This window comes from Sipha flava, unplaced genomic scaffold (genome assembly GCF_003268045.1).
Source record: "Sipha flava isolate LNK unplaced genomic scaffold, YSA_version1 239_pilon_pilon, whole genome shotgun sequence".
NCBI lineage: Eukaryota > Metazoa > Arthropoda > Insecta > Hemiptera > Aphididae > Sipha > Sipha flava.
Window position 1 is genome coordinate 6,776 of NW_020272883.1, and position 19,542 is coordinate 26,317.

The following is a 19,542-nucleotide window of genomic DNA, read 5'->3' on the forward strand; positions in this document are numbered from 1 at the left end:
TAAATTTTAATAAAACGTAGGAATGCATTAAACTGTATAAATATTATTAATCAGAAAACACATGGTATATTAATCATTAGTGTATGATATATAATATAATATTATTTTAATTGGTATTTTTCATGTTAGAATGGCGAAGAAATGCGCTTGTATTTTGTTCATAATGTCTGCACATAATACGCAAAAAAAATATAATGCTTACAGAAAGTATAAGCATAATATACTATTTGTACAAAAAATACAAAAAAATAAAATAAAATAAAAAAATTCTGTTTCGAAAAATCGTAAAATGTTTGGTGATTACTCGTATTTTCATTTGTATAGTGAATTACGTGACAATGATATAATAATAATATATTTTACAATAATATTCTATATTTTATTAATAAATAATACAATATTAAATGTTATTATCATAGGCGTGTCTATGAGGGTGGCAGGGTGGGCATAGGCCTCCCCAGTGACATTCTTGGCCTCTTGGCTTATGATGGTGAAATCACGGATATATACATAGATTATATTATATATATAGTATCTATATCCATGGCTGAAACAGTAACGGTAGGTAATTTTAGGTAGAAGGTAAATTTAAATTTTAAATATAATGAATTTTATTATTTGTAATATTTTAATAAATTACTTCTTTAACCAAACTGATAAATAACTGTTTATTGTGTAATAACTGTAATAAGACGTATAGAGAAGGTTGATGTATAGTTGATAAAATATTTATAAAAAATAACTAAGTAGCACATTAGTTAATAGGCCTTATTTATTAATTCATAGTTGTAATAGCATAGGAAATCAATTTTAAGATCAAGAAAATCTTTAATTTGGTGGGGTCCAAAAATTCCAGGTGCTATATAATTTCCATGCAACAAAAATAAGTTAAAAATATAGAAATAGATTATAGATCGCTGTAGTAATTAAAAAATTTTAATTTTATAATTGGCCTCCCCAACCATGGAGGTCTGGACACTCCTATGATTATTATCTCTCAGCTTTTATTAACCGGGACAAAGCGAATGATCAGCCGGGGCACCGGGACCAATTGTAAGCCTAACTATAACTCATAAAGTAGGTATGCATTGATCTCCGTTCACTGCTTTACTTGCTTAACTAAAAAAAAACAACTCAATGTTAGCTGACCATTCCTCTGTTTATTTAATTAAATTAAATTTAAACAACAAAGTGCATTGCCTAGAAGTCATATTGTTCTCCTATAGTAATTAGTAGTTCCTTACTGTACAAATATGATTTTTAACATTAGTTTAGTAGAATTAGAGCTATACCAAAGACATTAGTTTCAATTAAATATTATTGAAATGTAATTGTTAGTCAAATGTTTTGAATAGTAGTATAGCTATAAACAATTCCACTAGTTAGTTTATATTATAACGTAAATAAATATACTTAAGTAATATACTTAAACCTCAGGTAAATGCCATCTTATCATACGTAGTACAAACAGTATTTTTGTATTTTTATAATATAAAACAATAAACCTGTTAGACGATATCAACATCATTCATCTCATCATAGTAAATTATAATATTATAATACATAGGTTTAATACAAGGTAATTTAAGAATTCATATCTCATTCAATAAAAGAGAAACAACACACTTTTTTGTTTGCAATATATTTACAAATTTTAACAGATATTTGACATTTATTTGAAAGTCTATTTAAAGTTTGACTTTAGTTTACATTTGTGTGGTCCAGATTGTATTGTTTTGATATTGTTCTTGGAAATGTGTTGCTCCACTAAAAAATATAATTAATTAATATATTTAAATTACACTATCATACTTCAAATCATTGAATTATCTGACAATATAATAAAGTTAAAAAAAAAAAAAAGAATTAACTCACAAATGTTTCATCAATAGTTCGTCTAACTCGTCTTTGTTTGCACACAGGAATACATTGCAATTTTTCAGTCCCTTGAATACATTGATGACGCTAGATTTTAGATTGTAAAGGTACAGGAATTGGCCCTTTTTTGATAAATCTCGTGATATCATTGAAAATACCTGAAAACACAGACATCATACATTACCGTCCAAATACTTTTACATGTAGTTATGGAAGAGTATATATATATATAATATGGTATATTAGTATGCATTAAACAGTTGACCGCTTTACACGTATGTTCCCGGCCATTGCTTATCGTATTTTTATAGCTTCCAATAAGAGTATATTGCAAACAATAACAATTGAAAACCACAGCACATCGAGTTTGGTAATGTTTATGTTAGTATATAATTCACCCTTATTTTAATCACCAGTGGGCCCATATATAGGTATAATAGGTAATAAGTCTAATGCGGTACAAAAAAATAAAACCGTTTTGAAAACAGTCAACAACAATCACTAGCTTCAAACCAAATAGGAATATACAACTATACAATTTAACAATGGTATCTCAACAACCAAATCCAATTTAAGTAACTTAAAAAGCTTGCTTAATTTATCTGTATCCAATGATACAACACTATCTCACGGTAATCAGGAGAGCAACACTCATAAAAAACGTTCGCGGAAATTACAGAAAATTACATATTTTTCGAAAACGACCAAGTAATCTATTCAACATAGTTGACGAGATTTCCCAAATTAAGTAAATAAAAGTATTAAGCTCACTAACCATCTCTTCGAATTTAAGTTTGCTTCGAGAATATCAAATAACTGATTTTGTGTGTACTTCGCTAACAAAAACCTCGTCGAATACATTATTAATTACAACTCAACAATTAACGCAAACAACCATATCTTATTCACCCTCACATGAAAAATAATTAAATAAAGCAGCCCTAAAACAGAAATACGAAACCAGTGATGTGGAACTCGATGTAAATAAAGATCAAATCATTGATTTGTGACCTGTCTCTTCCTTTAAAATTTTGAATCCATTAATTCTTACCACTTCGCAAAAACCGTCTTATGTATAAAACATCATGTTTAAAATATCCTATTTTCTTATCCTCTCACATTCTTCTTTCTCAAAAAATCAAAATCGACTGTCTAAAAAAATAAAAATACACATTATGTCCGAATCTTAGGTCCGAACCCAACTTTTTGTAAATTATATTCAAAAACATCATCAACCTTCCAATCAACATCCTTTAATTCAAATATATAGTACCTATATTTGAATATTTCACCAATAAGTCGTTAAATATTCATGCATTGGTCGAAGAAGCTAACATAAATATGAATAAATTAATCAATATAATTGAGGAAATTCGATCTAACATCAAGGATCGTTCATCAAAGACCGGCCTCATCAAACTAACGAATTAATTATTCCAGGCTTTCCTAATACAGTAATAATTTACAGAAAAGAAAAATAATAATAAACTCAACACAATTTTCACAATAAAAACAAACCGAAAAAAAATAAATATAATTCAATATAATCGTAACAAGTTCTTCAAAAAAATCAATAACTTAAACTTATTATTCTCTGTTTACAAAAGACTTATTTAATATAAAAACATACATATTAAGTCAAAGATTTTAAGTCTTACAATAATAATCAAATTGATTTTCTTGGGGTTCTGGCGGAGTTGTTGTATTCTTTCAACTATTTATTCAAAGAAATTCCTCATAAAACCAATTTGGAAGCAGTTAACAGAACATTTTTAATCCATAGCACATATAAAACACATATAAAACAATTCATAAAAAAAACTTTCATGGAAATCGTTTGTTTCCAAAATTAATACTCAGATAGATACAAAAAAAAAAAAAGGAACAAAATTCATAATAATTTATATATCCGGATATCAACCCATATTCTTAATAAATGCAATATATAAATTTATGAAAAAAGTAATCGACTTAAAACTTATGGGGTTTATTAGAAGAATTAACTAAGCTTAGAAAAAAAGGTTTTAGATATCAACGTGAAAATAACAATCTCAATAATTAAAATCCAATTCGAGATTAAAACGCAACCAAAATAAATAAACCTTCCTAATATTGTGACTCAACATATATAAGGCTTACGAACACCATTTAGAGACTTCATATTTTATCGAGACTGAAAAATCTTATGTAAAAGAAACATGTTTAAGTTTATCAATAACGTTTTCTCTAACAGAACCTTTCAAATTAAAGTTAACAGTTAACAATATACTCTCTATGACACTAATTTTGCCCCGTGTGTGAATATAATTATTGGGTCCCGCGAGTCCAGTTGTTTCGGGGAAACTATACTTTGAATCAATTGTAACAAAATTATTTTTGATTTCGGTTATAAGACAGCAAAATAACATTGATATACAATAAGATGTACAAAACAAAATCGATCATCAATTATTGTTCAATCTCCTTAAATAATTTTTATTAGAAAATTATTATGTTTTTCTTCTTTCTACACATATTTCAATTTTTATTATCGGGCTCCGTTATAAGCTGGGGCCTTGAGCCCGTGTGTTGGCTCGATCGTCATTTTATATGCACAAAACCGGAACGTTCCCTCGCTGGACAGACTAATCCTCATATTTACATTCAATATTTCAAAAACAACCATGTAACATACTAGTACATAAAAAAAAATGTACTTTCCCATTGTCGAGGTATATTTATATATATAGGTGTGTATAATGGTGGGCAGTGATACGTACTTCGGCCGTTGTAAAATCAGCTTCGAATATCTTAGAACCATCAATGACGACTGGAATTCCGAGAGCTAGACCGTGTTTGGTAATAGTCTCCCTCACGTATTCCATTGAGGGGAATATCAAATACCTGTCCGGTGTCAGCAATAAGTATTTGATCCCATATCGATTCTAAAAATAATTATTAAATTATGTTCAACCATAAAATAAAAGATCACTTGTAAGACAAGATGTGGACGTCATTAACAATATCTATAAATGACGGGATATTGGATCACACCTGCTGTACTTGAATGGATATTTTCGGTTTCGCCGCACTGCATAGTATGAACACGACATTTGCAACGATACCGACGAGTACACCGTATTCCAAGGGCAGAAAAAGACACGCAAAGAACGTGATCAACATGAGGACCAAATCTCTTTCTGTCCACAGGAAAATGTCATGTCAATGGATAATTGCAGCTTAATACGTTTTATTTTTAGTTTTATTTTGTTGTTACGTTTTTAAAGTCACGCATATGCACATACACACACGCGCGCGCGTGCACACATACACACAGTTTCGTATCAAGGGGGGGGGGGCGAGCCTTATGGGACTCCATTGGCGCACATACCTACACATCTTATTACAGTTATTACACAATAAACAGTTATTTATCAGTTTGGTTAAACAAGTAATTTATCAAAATATTACAAATAATAAAATTTAGTTTAAAATTTAAATTTACCTTCTACCTAAAATTAACTACTGTTTCAGCCACGGATATAGATACTATATATATATATCTGTGGTTTCACCATTATAAACCAAAGGTCAAGAACGTCTCTGTGGAGGCTGATGCCCACCCTGCATCCCCCGTAGACAAGCCTAAATTAAAAATACTTAATGGTTCAATTTAGAGTTCCATCCCGGGCGTAATATTTAGTTGCTTTAGTACTTCACACATACATACACACATTGATGCATGCACGCACACATAAACACATGTTTAAACTGTGCCCGTACTCGAGTGCAACGTGAGCCGTTACGTGAATAATCAAAGATTAGAAACGCGCGTAGAACAGATGTTAGGTGGTATATATACTTTTCGATTTATAAATGTGTTTGACCACTTTGACGTTGAATATCGTAAACGAGGCGGCGATAATGACAGCAGCCAGCGAAGTCTTCGGGATGTAATAGAAATACGGCGTCAAAAACAGCAACGCCGCCATAACAGTGAGTCCTAAACTTAAAACTGAATTCAAAATCCCCATCGTGTATACGAGACCCTGCCGTGAAGCGTTTATATTTACCCGTATACAGTCCTCCGAGGGGCGTCCGCACGCCACTCGAATAGTTCAGAGCACCTCGCGCAATCGCTCCGGCCCCGGGGAAGCCGAGGAAGAACGAGTTACCCCAGTTCGCCAGCCCGATTGCCAACAACTCTTGGTCGGTGTCCACCGGACGACCGTCAGCTACAAAACAATTGTACGTTATTCGTATCGTAACGTAATTGCACCGAAAACAGATAAATATGTACAGGGTTATCCTGAAAAATGAGAAAATTTAAATCTCACAGAATTTAAAATAAATATGTATTTAGAGTTATAGAAAACGTGTTCCTGAAACAAAAAACGTGCCTTTTTCCACCCTAATAAGTTCCCAACAATTTTGTTTGGGACTCTTATTGGGTTATATTTTAAATAATAAAATTATGCATAATTAAATACATACATAAGTATAAATTACATTTTCTATTTCTGTGAGTGTTAATTAAAATTTTCCCATTTTCTTGGAACACTATATAATTATATGTATATTATACATTTCCTGAATAAGTCTTATCAACATTTCATGGTATGTCGATCATGTATTATTACACTATAACATGATTTATTGCTGTCATTATATCCTTGAACCAACCTAGATTTGTATGTTAAATATATCAATTATTAAATACTATACATCGCCTTGATGAATTCAGGATTATGAAATATATATATAAATACTCGAGGGGCCAAAAGTCTTCTACGGCAGCTAATCGTTTTTCGAAATTATTTAAAAAACTTGTGCCATTAACCCAGTACACCTATATACATAACATCAACCAAATATTATGAGAACGAAAACCACAACAATTCATATAACGTATATTATTTGTTGTATTTATTGAATCAAAATTCTATGTTCTTTGATGTGCTTGATTATGGTTAGTTTTAAAATAATAAGATTTTAAGTGTAATCGTTTTTATCTTTTCATAATTTACTTTAATTTTGATAATGAATGTTTGACTTAAACATGCTGGACTACATGGAATTGTTAATCTTATCGAAATCGAATTAATCAAACGTTAACTTTTAATAAACTGTAATAAAGAAAAATAAACTATTTGTCATGTTGATAATTTTTAATTTTTTTAATTTCCAATATCAGAATCTACTGCGATTATGATATTAATAACTAGGGCTTGGATTTGTATGCAATAAAAAATTGTAAAATATGCATTTTATATACCAAAATATGGAAAAATATGCATTTAAATTTTTATAAGATAAATACAAAAATATAGTTAAAAAAAAATATTTGTTTATTGAAATACATCAGTGGTTGAATTTTTTTCTTAACCCTACAATGTATGATTTTTTTTTATTTTTAAATTTTTTTTTGGGTTGTTATATTAGTCCTAATGAAGGGGAAATTACTTAAAAAAAATGTTTGGTATTTAAGTCTCTATAAAACCAATTTTTTAGTTTGTTGCCTATGAGCAACGCTATGTATTTACGTACAACATAATTATTTATGCAATTTATAAATGTAATTTATTCATATACCTATCTTGAAAAGTTATATCGTTTATCCATTAAATATATATATAAGAAAATAATTGATTAACTTACCAATTACAAAACAAAGTATACATTTGTAAAAATGTAACTTAATATAATATAATTGAAAAATAAAATAAAAATAATTTAAAATAAATTTTATGTTTAACAAAAAGAACCAAGTTTTATATTTTAATCAACCGGTCTAGATTTAAATACGAAATATTAATATTAAATTATAAATATCAATTACAAAATATACTAAAAAATATCAATTTTTTGCTTTCTTATAATCGAAATATGCAATAATATTCATTTTATTCAATATATGCAATAATATGCATTTTATCTAAAATATGCAAAAACACGCAAAATAAAAATACCACCATGTATCTCATCATGAATTGATTCGTGGACATTACTGACAAAATCAATAATCAGACGCAAAAAAAACATACTGTTGCATACAAATCCTAGCCCTGTTAATAACATTTTAAAATATCTTATGAATCACTTTTCATTTTCTTTTTAATTATAGATTAATTTACTAATAAATCTTAAAAATGTAATGAGCCCTAGTAAATCCATGCTATTGATTACTTAAGATATCGAATAAAAAAGCATTGTAAAGGTCCGCTCAAACCGAAGCGGTAGTGGCAGCGAAATTTAATATCCATACGTTTTAATACGAACTTTTAAAGCACTCACTATCGCGAAATTAATACCGCAGCGAAAATGTTACCGCAAGATTGAGAGCAATATTTATTTTTTTTCGCTGCAGACACTATATTTTTCGCTTGCCGCTGCGATAATCAGTTGCAAACTCCCGACTATGAGTTATCCAAATTTTATTATTAATATCTATAGAAAGCTTATCATTACATTGTATGATATATTTTGACTTTATATTCAAACACATATATATATTAATCGTAATCGTACACCATGCAGTTGAATTTAACGTCGTGGCGTTTGAATATATGATTCTCCCGTTTAAAATTTATTATTTATAATAAAAACGACCAATAAAGTTGAACAGTTAATAGCTACTGTTAAAGAATATCCCATCGTATACAATATGACGCTTCCAGAATTCAAGGACACGAGAAAAAAAGATTATATTTTTAATTTGTTGTTTTTTACTTTAAAATATTAATATTGATAAATAAAAATATAATAATAACTAAAATACACGTACGCGCACGGGTGTCACAATGTCGATTAGTAATTTTCGGCGAAATATTTCGCTCTCCGGTTAGGTTAGATCAGCGGTATTTAAAAAGCGATAAATACCGCTGCCGTTACCGCCACCGCTACCGCTTTGGTTTGAGCGGACCTTTACAGAAAAAAATATAATAGAAAAATTGAAAACTAAAATAAGCTATCTATAATACGGCCACTGAGAGAGTGCTATTAGGCGACGACCAAAACTCGTCCGTTATCGCGCATTCCCACTACTAAATCTGCTAAAACGCTGGCCGCCGTTAACGTGCGCCACCGCCACCATCACCGCCACGCTGCCAGCACAGTATAAGCCACCGGTCGTTGCGTATTAAGAAAGGGAATTTACGGCGGCGAAATCACAGAGCTCAATCATTTGTATGCGCGAATGAGTAGAGCTCTCTCAGTGGCCGTATTGTAGAAAAACACATTGTTCTGGTGTTCTAAAACTTTGGCATCTAATTAAATTACATCATAGACGGCGGAACTTACCAAATGTTTTGCATAGTGATATTGTCTCGAGCAGCGATATGAGTGGTATGACAATGACGCCAGATCCCATGGAGAAAACCATATCGAAAAAACTTGTACCGTTATCACTGAAGTTTGGCCACTCAAAATGTGGCAATCCGCGAGGTATTTTACCTTGAAAGAAACGCGAATTATTTAGTAAAATAATTTGAGGAATCGACATCATATTAAACTATATTTTAGATATCAATATTGTATTTTTATGCTGTTCACTCGCTTATCTTGTAATTTTATGTGACTAATATGATGGAGTTGGTGGCAGTTGTCCGAAAAATGATAAGGACCGGAAAGGCGGCGGCATAAAATGTGTTACCAACATAAAATTTCTAAAAATTATATTATAAAATTATTTTTTTGGTTAAGAAGTTATATTGTTTCACTTGAATGATAATTATTATATTTTTTGATAGTAATTATATTTAATTTAAACTATACCACAGTTCACATTTTATGACTAATCAATCCCTGTGTATTTACCATAGACATATAAAGACACATATACATAATATTATAAAATATTTTATATCTGTGTATAAAGATATCTTTATACGTCTATGGTATTTACTATTTATTGTAGGTATCAGGGTGTCAAAATGGATTACAATCTGATTTTGAAACCCGGTGAAGATTTGAAACCAGATACGAACGGAAAACCGAGGTTTACAGAAAGTAGTTGATAAATTAATTTTTTTTATAATATTTTACTAATGATATAAAATAAAATAATACATTAATTATCTTTTTACATGATTATTACTAAATTTTAGTTGATATTTACTACTAATCATGAAAAAATAATCACTTTTCATTGACCAATATATCATAATATAACTTTTATCAATATAAATTATATAATTGGATTTAGATTTGGTAATTTTTGATTTAGTCAGTTGGTACTATTTTTCAAATCTCGGACCTTATCATTTCTTAGGTCCTTATCATTTTTCGGACGAATGCCAATCACTCAATATGATGATAAACAAAAAAAAATATAGATAAAGAGTTTTGGGTGTTTACGTTTGTCATGATTTTTATTTATAACGTATGAGATATTCTAATGAAGGTCTAGTATACTTTTAGTATTTATTGTTTTTGTTTACCGTTTACCAGTTTCATCGTTCATTGGTAAAAATAATGATGTTTATTAATACTATTTAGTTATAATATAAAAATTGTTAAATTTATAATTAAATGGTAAAACTAAAACAATTTGTAAGAGGTAGATGGTTGATTTGCTACCCATGGTTCACTTTGGAGTGAATAGTTATAACACTCCTTCAAGTTTCAGACTGAATGTGTTCCTATGCAATTATGATAATATGTCATGTATAACAGGGGTGGCCAACAGTCGGTCGTGACTCCCTTTTATTTTTTCAGAAAAAATTTAAATATTAATTTTTTTGTAAATTGTTCAACCCATGAATATAAAAATTAGATTATTAATCATTAATTAAGGCAATATATAGTTATAAATAACTATGAAAAACGAAATTATACACTCAAAACAAATAATTATTTAAGTATATTGTACATAATCTAATGAATATTCCGTATTAAATAAAAGTATTTATCGCTTACGTAAAAATTGATGAAAAATATACTGAAATACATGTTATGAAAAATTGTAAAACTAAAGTTATTATTACTTAATAATATTTTAAATAGAAAAAATAAAGGAAGTTTATATGTTTATAAAATATATTTTTACTCAGCGACAATCTTTTTTTTTTTGGTCGATTGTGGAAGCCGATCATAATATAAAATTTGGCCATCCCCGATATATGGCATATAAAAATATATATTGTATAAAAGTATAGTTAGTTAATTTACATACCGATGACTTTGAAAGGGATTGATGGTGATATATCTGAAGTAATATCGTGGTGTATATCATGTATACACCAATAACAGATAATACTACACACGATTACTACAAACGAGTTTCGAAATGCACCAATGGCCCAAATAAACCGGTTGACATTTTTTTGCCATGTAGTTTGTAATTCTTCTTCTTTTGGGCCTATACGCATTATACTAAATGCCTTTTGAAAACAAACCAATTATTATTATTATAAATTCTATATCAAACAGGATTTAAATAATTATAGTAATATTTTCAGAATATTTTTTTATCGAACAATGCTCTAAAATATTTTAAAAATTATAAATAACTCTACAATAGTGTATCGACACATTTATATTTTTTCTTCAAAAATTTACATAAACTCATAAACTCTAAAATTGTGAAAATATTTTGATATAAGTATAAATATTAAATATCCATGGATTAATAGAATTGTTCTTATATTAAGTCTGATAATTTTGAATCAAATACTTGGATAATAAAACCAACTAGATTATTGTGTATCAAATTATTTAACAATCAAATGATTAAATAAATATTAAAAATATTTTTTTAACTATAAATTGGTTGTATTAATAGTTTTTAAAAACTAATATTTTAAATTTATCAAACTAATTTATAATTTTAAAATGTATACAAATGATTGAAAACCTTTTTTTTAATACTAACTTCATTTTAACAATTTATTCAAACAATTAAGTAGCAAGAAACATAAGAGGTACAATAAAAAATGAAATTACAGAGAGAAAGAGGAGAAATATAAAATTAAATTAAGAACCCTGTATGGTTTGAAAAAATATCATATATTAAGTATAATATTTGTTTGTTAATTTGAAAAGATATTTGGTTTATTTGGAAATTTAAATAAGCTTGATCGCGTTACGACGAAAACCTATTCGTGTGTAACATTTCTCTTATCTAATTATTATTGAATATTAATCGTAAAAATTTAATAATCATAATATTATAATATCATATGTTATACGTGCAGGATTTGGATAATTTTACCTTCAAAAACATAACCGTCGCTATGCACACAAGCCCCATGGCCGTGTCCCATACGCCTATGCCACTGATGTGTTCCAATGTGACCCTGATCATTTTCAACAGACTCCCGCCACCTACCTTGACGCCAATTAGATCCTTCAGCTGTGACATGATGACGAGAATGGCCGAGGCCGACGTGAACCCTGAGCACACGGGTACCGATATGAAGTTAACGATGATTCCCAGGCCTGTGAAGCTCATCAGCACCTGGATTGCGCCGGTCGTAAAGCATAACATGGTTGCATACATTGGTCCACGGTTACCGATCGTGTTGTTTGTCAACAATGCTACGATGGCGGTCGGCCCCATGGGCACCACTTTACTGGTACCAAACAGCAAGTAAATGAATGTGCCCACGAAGGAACTGTAAAGACCGTACTGGAAAAACAAAAAGGAGAAAGGACTGTTGTCAATCGACTGTTGTCCAAAACTATAAGACGCATCTACTATATCGTTTAGGGAACAAATGAGAATGAGAAAAGAAACGGTCGATTGGGACAAAATAATTTGTGATTATAGACCTTGCGTTTTACTTATTTCCTACAAAAACCTATGCATTGTAAATGTTCGAAAAATGTTGCTTTTACCTTTGCTCCAAGATACACGGCAGATAGTTTATTTAAATTGCCCATCAAAAAAAACAATGAAGTATTAATAAACCGTCTGAAAATGGTTCACGATAATTCTATGGGATTTTTCCCTCTTCCCTCTTTTAAGTTTAATTGTTAAAAAAAAAAGGTTAAATTTAATTGATCAACTCGATAAAAATAACCTTTCAACAAGTTCTGTTTAAAAACGACATTGATATTGTCTTTTTTTATATACTTGAGCTGGTACTCCGGCTATGCTAGCCAACGCCAACGATTGAGGTATTACTGTCAAGCCGATAGTAATGCCGGCCAAGATATCGCCAACAAAGTCTTGAATTGAGTATGTAAAAATCCATTGTAGTATAAAAAATTTTTTTTTGGTATATATAGTTAGGTTTTTTAGGCATGCGTCTTTGGTATTCCGGGTTAATAGTGTTTCCAAGTTAAGACTATGTTTTGCCGATTGTACGTCATCGAATGTCACTGCAAAAAAAAAAAAAATTCAATCCGATTAAAAACAGTAGGAAGGCCTAACAACCTACAACCAGTGCTGTGCATTATCTATAAAATATTATTAATCTTCTTATTTATTTATTGGAATAAAATAATTATCTGAGATAAAATATCCCGATAAGTAGTTGTTAATTTTTTTTTTTTTGATTGTGGTCAGAGATTAATTTTAATGCTTGGTATTGTTTATATTTTATTCAATTTTATTAATTTATTAATTTTATTTTATTATATTTTTTCTCAATTTATATTTGTGAATATCAACATGCTTTATTAACCTATGAATTTTTTAAATAATTTAATTGTATTAAGTAAGGTAAATAAGTAAATAAATAATCAGGGTTATATTCTTCCCATTTTTAATAATCCATTGAAGTGAAATAGTTTTGATTTTGTTCTAATAATTATAATGCCTTTTAAAATACAAATGAAAAAAAAGTTATATTATATTACACCTTATATAATTCAAATTAAATAAAATGAAATAATATATATTTAGTTAAAAACATTATTGTCATACTTACAAACAATATCATGATTTACTGTATCATAATTGAACGGTAAGTTGCCATTGTTAACAGCTGGATTTTGTTGTTTGCCATTTTCGTGTTCATAATTTGGATTTTCCATTTATATACAAACTAAAAACAAACGACCAGATCAAACAACGTAGGATTGACAAAAGTACTAATTAAATGAATAAGCATACCTTCAAATTAAATCATAAAATAATAAATATGCGATTAATACTTAAATAAGTAAAAATTATATTTACCGACTGATCTACGTAATAAAAATTGCTATTCTTTTGATTAGATATTATTTTAACAATATAATTATAATGAGACAGTGATTAGTGGCCTGAAACAATAATTAAATTCGCACAAACAAGAACAAGTTTGAATACAAAAATAAATAATAATAAAAAAACTTTTGTTTTAGTAGTTCATTTTTAAGCGAAAATAAAAACCGTAAAAACAAAAGTGTAACTAATGTATCTTAAAAATATTTAAATTTTCTTGATTGTTTCTTCTCTAATGCACTATACAATGACTGAAGTGCAGGAGTATTTGGCACTGTAATTTTGTTAATGAAATAATCTAAATAGACTCATTGTTTATCTTGGCACGCTTTATTTGTTTACAAATATAAACAAGATGGTACCGCTACTATATATTATAAACCATTCAATAATGTTTATATATGTATATTTAGTACACTACATGAAAATATAATTTTGAAAACGTGTATATATGTATTATATATAATTGTTTCATTATTATATTTAAATTAAATATACGCAGTATTGTGATAATTAATTTGCCGTTCGGGGACGTTTTTTTTTAATATCATTCATATCCCATGACAAAAGTGGTGCCAGATTTTTATATCAGATAGTACTGAAATGTTCCAAGTTTTCAAAGTTTTTTTTTCATTTATTTAGAATAAATATAACACTGACGTTTTAATATTAATAATATATTTTTTTCGTTGCAAATTATTATATATAATATTTTTTCAGTTATTCTGTTTTAGTTTGATACAGTAAAGCAAAAGAAAGAACTTTTGAAAAATATACTTCTAAATATTGATACTTTTAACTATTTTAAGCGAAGGGCAACTTCTAACTGCCGCTTTACTCCGATTTAACACGGCCCCGTACATATTTTATATATGTACATCACCAATGAAATCAAATCACTGGAGATCTTATGAAAAATAATACAACATAATTAATAATGATTTCTAGAAATTAAAATAAATACGTTTTATTTAATTATCGAAAATATTTTAATTAATTTTTGTGTTATAAAAATGAATAATAATCTGTTTGAAGAATGAAGAACACTTTAGTATGACATAATAATGTGTACTTATGTATTTTACAATGGTAGGTATTTACTATAGGTAGTATATAGGTATAGGTAGTATTTACTGTTTTTGAAAGTCAGCTATTCCCAAAGTGAGTTCTGTGGAACTTAAGGGTTCTGTGGGACAATTTCAAGGGTTCTGCAACATGTATGTAATTATTGAGAATAGTAATTGTAATGAACAATAATCATGAACCATAATTAAAACATATTTTGGAGTGTTAGTTTTTCAATAAATAATTGAAACATTGGGGTTGAGTTGGAGTTAGAGATAAAGTTAGGTTCCACGTAACATGAACTATTTTCATAGGGTTCCGTGATCGTAAAAGTTTGGGAACCGCTGCTATAGGTAATTATTGGGTAAACGCGTATAAAACCATAAATTTGAAACTAATTAGAAATGTAGGTATCTAATTATAATTAAATACCTACGTTAAAGTATTTTTGAGTGATTACTGATGCAATTATAGATCGATTAAAATTTTTTTATCGGTAAACTGCTTATATTCGTAATAATCGTTTATAGACAATTAAAAAAAAAAAAAAAAAACATACACATATATACACAATACGGGAGTTATAAAATATTTTAAACGTATAGCACATTCATTACCATTGACCGTTCATTATTTAAATACCAACAACGTTCATTTATAATAATAGTGTCGCTGAGTACTTCTTCGACGAGGCATGTCGTTTATAGTCGTACAGTAACAGTAACATAAATAACAGTGTAACATACAGTTAGTGGAAAATTTATTTTTTTTTTTAAATATCTTCTCATCAATATGTGAGAATTATTAAACATTTGAGTCTCATAAGAAAAGCTCATTTGTATTCGATTGATTAAACGATATTGTTACATGTCGTAGTATATTATACCAAACGACACACATTGATTTGGTCTCTGCAACCAGCCGTATAGTCGTACGGATATCAGTATGCGTTTAACAATAATAATAATACAATCACGGACGCTCGGAGAAATGTAGCTAAGGGTATCTCACTATATTTTATAATAATCATATAATAATAATGTAAAAATCAAGACTAAATTAAGTTAGTAGGTATAACATTTCACTATTCGTTCAAATATTTATAAGAAAAGAACTGTATTTGATCAAATACACCCGATATATGTGAGGACCGGCTTTATGTAAAAAAACTTCTCATTTAGTTACTGACATAAAAAATCTCGATGGAGGCAATGACTCCCACTACCACCCTCACTCCGGACGCCCCTCGATACGGTTATAGTTAATACATACATATTATAATATAAAGGAGTATACGCATATTTTAGGTAGCCAAATTAACTTACTTAAAAATCGATGTTTAAATCATGGGTTTCATGTATTTAATTTTTATTGAAGACCCGTTCAGTATTTGAACTCGTGTCTACCATAACCAACGATAAGTACGCTATACGTGTCACGAGCGACAACTAACGGTTTCGTTATTGTAACCGTCATTGTCGGAAAACAAAATAATTATATACATTACGGGCTGATCAATTAGCAACACGATGCGAATGCCTAGTCTTAATAAACTGATCGAAGAGAATCAATAAGTCAAACAAGGCTAATTTATTAATATGCTGAAACACGATGCAAATTTACAATGTGTTTAACTTACTGGGTTTAAATTAGTCTGATTAAAATAGCTTTATGTAGATGATTTTAATTTTTTTACAGTACATACGCTCCGTAAAACAATCGATATATAATTTCAAGGAACATGTTATCCAATAATAACAATAATCAGGGCCGTACCGAAGATGAAAATCAAGGGGAGGGGTAAATAATATAAAAAATGCCGACTATAATTTTTTTACTCAATGTATGTAGAATAATTAATTATATGTAGTCGTATTTTTACTTTTTAACAAGTATATATGTGTCAGTGTCACACGTTCTTTAAATTGACAGTTTAATTATATATACCGTGTGTTCACCAGTTTAGGGAACACTAAATTTCTCAGTCAGATTATGTTGGAATAAATCGATTTTTTTTTTCAAGTTAGTGGTATATAAATACACATTTTCAGATAAACTTCAAATTTTTAACCCTTTTGGTACGCGCATGTGCAATTCAACCTTTTTTTTATAGTAACCGATATTTTTGATACCAAATTCGAATAGACTGAATTTTTTTAAGTTATTTTGACCAATTAACCATGACTCTAAAACCAAAATTGACTGAATGAGAGCCATTTCAATTTTAATAAATATCACATTTTTACAATTCATTATAAAATGCATAAAACCATTTATAATTATTTATTATTGGTTACTTTTTGAATATGATTACGTATTTTTTTTTTTTATACGTTTTATAAACAAGATTAACATAATATGGATATACAATTATTTAATTACATTTATTACATGGTTTTATGTATTTCAACCGGTTTAAATACCGGTTGCTATTAAAAAAAAAAAATAAGTTGCATTGCACATGCACGTACCGAGAGGGTTAAAAATTTGAAATTCACCTGAACATGGGTATTTATATACTACTAGCTTGTAAAAAAAATTAGATTTTTTTCAACATAATCCGGCCGAAAAATTCAGTGTTCCCTAAATTGGTGAACACACAGTATATAATAATATTTTATATTGTATAATAAGTAGTTATATAAATTTTATTCTTGTATACACTGTATTACGAAATATGTAATATTTATTTTCCGTAAGTAAAATTAGGTCCTTCTAGACTATAATGAAACAAGTCTGACTGCCGACTGGTGTTTTCGTTGGGGGATGAGACACCCTCCCTCCAGATTCCCCTTCGGGACGGCCCTGAGAATAATAGTATTAATCAACAATAATATTCTATTGCGGCATTCGTTTTCGATTATTATACACTGCAATGCAATGCTAAATATATATGTGCATAGCAGCAGCAAGAACATTTGTAAATTATGTTAACGTTCCACTTACATTCCCAACACTGACCACTGAGTTAATATATATTCATGGTTAATGTTTTTATTAATTCATTATCATATTATATTATAAGTAATGACATTAAGGAGACATTTTTTTAAATCGTTTAATAACCGAAAAAGTTTTAATGTTATTTATTTTTTTATGATAAAAAAAAATATCAAAAATAAATATAAGATAGTAATTAAAGACAAAATAAAATAAAAAACTTTAGTTCAAATAATTAATTTGTATTCTATAGGACTTAGGTTGAACTAAGACACATTGTCCGAGACATTCTGAACGAAAAAAACGCAAAAGCCGTCTTACACATACCTAAACTTACAGTACGACAAAGCGCTGTACATTAATCAAATCAAATTTCATAATAATTGTGTAAACGGATTACAAGAGCCGCCTAGTTAAGCTAGGTGTTTACGTACTACAACGAAAATAAAGGTTTCTCAATAAACGACCTTAGGAATAATATTTAAAACTTCACGTGGAACGAATAATGTAATTTATTTAAAAATGCAATGTTTTCTAAAAAAAATTGTTACGTACGTGTATCAATATAATTTCCGGTGCTACCAGTTAGATTCAATTCATTTAAAATGCAATCGTGTAAGCAAAACGTATTTTTGTACAACACAAAATTATAAATTTTGTAATCGCCTAATATTAAATCTTATGCCTAGAAACGTTGTTTTTACGTTTTGACGTTAACATTGACTATGTAATTATTACTGTCACTTATCGTTTGATATAAAATAGTTCCCTAACTTCATAACGATTACAGCGAGTAGCTCATTAGAGTACAAAATAATTAATCGCATGTAAACACTACATCTAGTACAATTTATATAGATCGACAGTACTTAATAGACCTGTAAGTGTGACAAACAGGATGTCTACGACATTATGTAGTTATTATAGACGTGAAGCGTCGGCTATATTTGACTTTCCGATAAGTAACGTCATTTCGAACTGTACCTAATTAATCTGCGTACTTAACTCGAATATTGCAACTGATAATGGGGCCGGAATCATTTACATTTATAGCACAATAAACGCATAAAATAAGGATTACATAAGTAATAAAAACCTTAATCAAATGTTCACATTGTATAATATCAGAAACTTAACAGTTTTACGTCAGTATGTTATTTTTTTGCCAATAAATATACGCATTATTGAAGATATTGAAATACCTACTATAAGATCTATTTGTGAAATTCACTTTGCTATATATATGTAGTATTGCATGAAAAGTATATCGTTTTGCACCATATTTTAATCACTAAAAATAATAATATAAAAAAAAAATTAAAAAAATAAGGATCTAGAAAAAATGATGATTATACAATAATTCTGAAATATAAATTGTTAAAAAAGTAAGTTGTAAGTAAGTGAAAACATTTTTGTTTTTCTTTAGCGATCCGAGAATTTATAAAATGAAAAGGAAAACAATCCCCGATACGTATTGACGCTTAAGCGTAAGTTTTTTTTCAGTTAGTACACTTTAAAAGATGTCATAC

General features: G+C 28.7%; 1 protein-coding gene across 5 annotated transcripts; it reads right to left on the minus strand.

Annotated features, from left to right (window-relative positions):
* Positions 1–1,614: 1,614 nt before the first annotated feature.
* LOC112684003 (sodium-independent sulfate anion transporter-like) lies at positions 1,615–18,746 on the minus strand. 5 transcript variants are annotated; one of them, XM_025555289.1, is made up of 13 exons: positions 16,399–16,849; positions 15,143–15,216; positions 13,731–13,847; positions 12,932–13,179; positions 12,068–12,484; positions 11,030–11,237; positions 9,157–9,309; positions 5,931–6,092; positions 5,720–5,860; positions 4,912–5,057; positions 4,638–4,802; positions 1,876–2,036; positions 1,615–1,767 (listed from the first exon to the last, which is right to left on the minus strand). In XM_025555289.1, the coding sequence occupies exons 3-13, from the start codon at positions 13,834–13,836 to the stop codon at positions 1,707–1,709; spliced, it is 1,968 nt and encodes a 655-aa protein (XP_025411074.1). In that variant the 5' UTR covers positions 13,837–13,847; positions 15,143–15,216; positions 16,399–16,849; the 3' UTR covers positions 1,615–1,706. The 5 variants fall into 5 exon arrangements, with proteins under 5 accessions (XP_025411074.1, XP_025411075.1, XP_025411072.1 ...); XM_025555290.1 differs by lacking the exons at positions 15,143–15,216; positions 16,399–16,849 and adding an exon at positions 18,569–18,746; XM_025555287.1 differs by lacking the exon at positions 15,143–15,216 and having other exon boundaries at positions 16,399–16,848.
* Between the last annotated feature and the right edge of the window lie 796 nt (positions 18,747–19,542).

Coding starts and splice junctions, on each gene's coding strand:
- LOC112684003 (XM_025555290.1), bottom strand. CDS start 13,836: ATGGAAAATCCAAATTATGAACACGAAAATGGCAAACAACAAAATCCA. Junction 11,238..12,067: donor CGACGGTTATGTTTTTGAAG/GTAAAATTATCC, acceptor TGTTTTCAAAAG/GCATTTAGTATAATGCGTAT. Junction 6,093..9,156: donor ATCACTATGCAAAACATTTG/GTAAGTTCCGCC, acceptor ATTGTTTTGTAG/CTGACGGTCGTCCGGTGGAC.